The sequence below is a fragment of the Cryptotermes secundus genome, unplaced genomic scaffold, assembly GCF_002891405.2.
Source record: "Cryptotermes secundus unplaced genomic scaffold, Csec_1.0 scaffold1688, whole genome shotgun sequence".
Classification (NCBI taxonomy): Eukaryota; Metazoa; Arthropoda; class Insecta; order Blattodea; family Kalotermitidae; genus Cryptotermes; species Cryptotermes secundus.
Window position 1 is genome coordinate 290639 of NW_019734346.1, and position 4257 is coordinate 294895.

The window sequence follows — 4257 nt, forward strand, 5'->3', positions numbered from 1 at the left end:
GAAATTCCATCAGTTTTCTTTCCTTCGGAGGCATAATAGGGCTAATTTGGTAAGTAGGACCTACTATCATATATTCATCATCTTTATACTTAAACTCCAGTAAAAGTTGTAATTAAAATTGTGAAATTTTATGTCCCATTTAATATTTAAGGTCAAATTTTACACTTTTTAGGTCATACTTGACTTAATTTTGGGTCGTAAGTGTATGCATATATTTGTAGTTTTTAGGTCATAAAAATGTGGGCCCTAGTAATTAGGTACCTAATAAATACTAGAGGGCAGATGTTTTGCTTGTAAAGGCTGACAATGTCAACAAAAGTTCTGCAACACGTACAGCAAATGTGTGTATATCAAATTCAAGTTCTTGCACTTCCTCACAAATTGCATGAATACTGTCACATGTCCAGGATTCCGTGACAAATAATTACTGGACTGCAGCTTTAGCTGAAACTGATTATTGGAGAATTATGCCAGGTGGAACTACAGACATTATCGCACACCATAACTGTGAACCATGATCACACTCTAATGTTCCTTGTAACTATGTCACACGAAGGCTTCTGTCAGTTCTCTTCTTTCTTCTCTCTCTCTCTCTCTCTGATCACTGATCTGATCTCCACCCTGATCTCATCTGCTTAAATCTAGTGGTTAGTCACTGGCTTCCCACCGCGGCGGCCGGGGTTCGATCGCGGGTCTGGTCAAATGGGATTTGTGGTGGACAAAGCAGTTGGGACAGGTTTTCTCCGAGTCCCCTGCCAATCTTTATTCCACCAATTGCTCCACAATCACCCTCACCTATCATCTGGTGCTGGTACAATAGGCCAGAAGTGTCCACAGTACAAGGGACAAAAACAGATGTGACGTGTCTTCTTGCATGCGGGAAATAAACATTAATATATACTCACCCCTGGTTCAGTGGCAATTGCTGTTTTTGATCCAAGACTGATGATCCTTCCATCTGATTTCATAATCAGATTCAATCCTCTTTCTCCAGGAGAACCACCTGCAAGAACATATAAGCTTCAGTTTCAGCTGACAGATTCTTCTTCTATTAAAACTTACATTATTATATATATAAATGCCCCAGGTTTATATTTGGGAAGCATCCAGTTCAAATCCTGGCTGGTACTGTCCATCATGATTAAGATTGGCATTTCTCAGTCTTTCTATGCAAATACTGAGATAGTGCCTTGAAATAGGCCATAATTCCCTCCTCCTAAATCATCCTCTCATCACACTCAATGCCGTTAACACCTCTGCATATTAAAAAGCATAATTACAAAAAAGTCAGTAAATATGTCAAAAATGGAAGTAAAAAGCTGTAATAGATATAATAGGTTTCCTATGTGTATCACTATGTAGCAGTACAGTCTAGCTTCATGACAGTCTAAGAAGCAGACAGGCATGTGCATGTTCAGAGGCTGACTTCTGTAGTCAAAAGTGGCAACCATGCTTGAAGAGTATCCTACAGCAGGGCACCATTCTGTTGTGCAATTCTCTGTGGGCAAATGATACTGATAAAGAAATGATTCCTGTATATGGTGGGAAGTGTTTGTCTTGTATAACAGTTCACAACTGGGTACAAAAATTCTCTCAAGAAGGTCCAAAAGTCACAGATGATGTCCTATCAGGCTGCCCTGTTGTGACTGCAACAGAAGCAATTGTGAAGCAGGTGGAAGAGTTGATTCAAGCTGACAAAAGGATAACGATAAACAGTCTAGCAATTATACTAGGGTATTCCACAGTTTAGCATACAGCATAATGCATGATCATGTGAAGTTCTGGAAAGTGTGCACATGGTGGATACCTAGATAACTGAAGCATTAAGAAAAAAATGAACCGAATGGGTTTATCCTTGCAACATCTCTCATGGTGTGCATATGGAGACGATACGCTCAACAGCATTGTTACTGGGGACGAATTATGTCTGCATGACTACCAACCCAAACCATAGCTTGCTTCAATACTACAGAAAAATCCCAGTTCACTTTCTCATTCAACCAAATTTTTTTTTGGTTACAAGTACACCATCAGCTGGGAAGGTTATGCTTACTGTGTTCTTGGGTTCTCAGGGAGTGCTGTTAGCCCATCGTCAGAAGCATGGTGAAGATGTAAATTCTGAATTGTAGTGTGAATTTCTGTTGAAGTTTCAGGATGCAATTCACAAAAAACTTCAAGACTGACTGGCAAGAGGGGTGCTGCTTCATCATAACAATGACAGACCTCATACAGCACTAGCAATGCAGGAGAGAATTCAAGAACTACAGTGGGAACTTCTTCAACATCCACCCACCTTAGAGGCCAGACTTGGACTTTAGTGACTTCCATTTGTTTGGTCCGATAAAGAAGCACCTTGGTGGCAAATGTTTCGATGAAGATATTGAAACAGAGGTGTAGAAGTGGCTGAGCCAACAGTCAAAAGACTTATATGCTGTGGATATCGTTGCTCTGGTAAAGTGATGGGACAAGTGTATCACTGTTGGTGGTGGATGTCAAGAAATAAATGTTTTGTCCAGGTTCAAAAATCAAGTTTTATGTTTTATATCCATTTGTTACCTATTTACTGACTCTCCCTTCCATAAATAACGTAATAATTAATTAATCAGCAGAAACTCGAGTTTAAAAACGTGTCTTGGAAACCAATGTTGAAAATGTGGTATTTTAATGAATAATTTTTAAGCAAATCATACTGTATATTTCTACTGTTGCTGTTTGTTGATGTGATTATTAGACAAATGCTATAACTACTACTGAGCTTATGTCATACAAACAAGATAAACCATATATGAAAGAGGATCAGGCGGGATGAGAAAGACGGTAGTTCCGACATGTTTCAAAGTACGAAAATTTTGTTGGATTTGTGACACAGCAGTAGATATGACAAGTATGATCTTCTGGGTTGTAATGCCATATGATTCAGAAGTGCAACAAAATTTGGAAGAATGTACCTACTTCATCAAGGTCAAGAGGTAAAACTTCCCATTTGCTTATTGCTAGTTTCTTGCTCGACTTAAGAGCAGCCGCAAACCAACTGCGTCAAGGCACGCATCAAGACACGAGACAAAAGACGCAGTCTTGCTTCATTCGTGATTTGTCAGCATGAAGCTGACGTCAGCTTCATGACTCAGACCAGTGTGCAGCGGCTGTCATAATCTCATTCGTTTCAACTGTGTTCCTTTCTTTGCGTCAAGTTGCAGACGTCATGTCCTGACTGTTACGTGTCTTGATGCATGCCAATGTGTGGCCTACTTACTCTTCAACCCTGACGATGGATGCAATACATTCCTCCAAAATGCTGTGGGCTTCTACCAAACTACATAGCATTACAACCCAGATCATAATCTTTATAAAAATCCTGTATGCCAGGGAAACCAGTATGCAGATGTGGTAAAGACTGCATGTGCTACAATTATATCTGACTGCTGGAATTACTTGCTCTGAAGGCTGCCACAGCCATCAATCCACAATCAGACAATCCACTCATGGCTAGACAAAAGTAACTTGTATGTTTTAATAATACTGCGAAAAGATCTGCATTGGCAACAAAAGGAAATCAGAGCTCATGATTCGGTCAGTCGGTCGGTTTCGTTATTGGAGAGGGTGGGTTTCCCCATGCACTTAGACCAGTATTGGTCCATTGTGCTTCCCTCTATGATATTCTACCAGTCTCTATACCCTACCGATATTGGTGCGTGCCATCAGTCCCGACCGAGCCAGTGAGTTCGGCCTCTACTGGCTTGGCAGTATCTATAATGCTTCCCTAATCTATCAGAGGCGTTAGAGATTACTGTTGGGCGGGAAATGTCCTTGAATTTGGCTCAGTGACCTCCATTGGAGATATGAGGTCCTTTTACGTGCTCTAAAGCTAAGACATGGGACCCACGGCTTGAAGTACCTCCCGGAGGACTTGTTCCCTGAATTTTTCCGCCCTTAAAAATTCCACGACCTCCGCCGGGTTTGAACCCGCATACCACGAGTCATGAGGTGGGAACGTTACCTCTAGACTACAGAGGCCGCTAGCTCATGAGGTAAGTAAGATCACAAAGAACATAAATGGAAAATATGTATACCCCCAACTGGAGTACACTTCATGCTACTATATTCATCATCATCATCATCAGTAATCTGTCAAGACGACAGGTCCACAGTCTCTTTCAAAACAATTCCTCCACTTAATGCGATCTAGAGCTTTCTCCTTCAAATGACAGTATCCTCTTCTGTCCCCAAGGTCATCCAGCATCTTCTTACGTCTTCTTC

The 4257-nt window shown here is 40.9% G+C and overlaps 1 protein-coding gene across 3 annotated transcripts in view; it reads right to left on the reverse strand.

Annotated features, from left to right (window-relative positions):
* Positions 1-4257, reverse strand: part of LOC111868714 (5-oxoprolinase) — a 62357-nt gene that overhangs the window by 8589 nt on the left and 49511 nt on the right. For all 3 annotated transcript variants that reach the window (XM_033753145.1, XM_023859630.2, XM_033753146.1), the window contains one exon: positions 906-1003. In XM_033753145.1, the coding sequence (XP_033609036.1) occupies positions 906-1003 (98 nt within the window). The remainder of the gene's footprint in view (positions 1-905; positions 1004-4257) is intronic.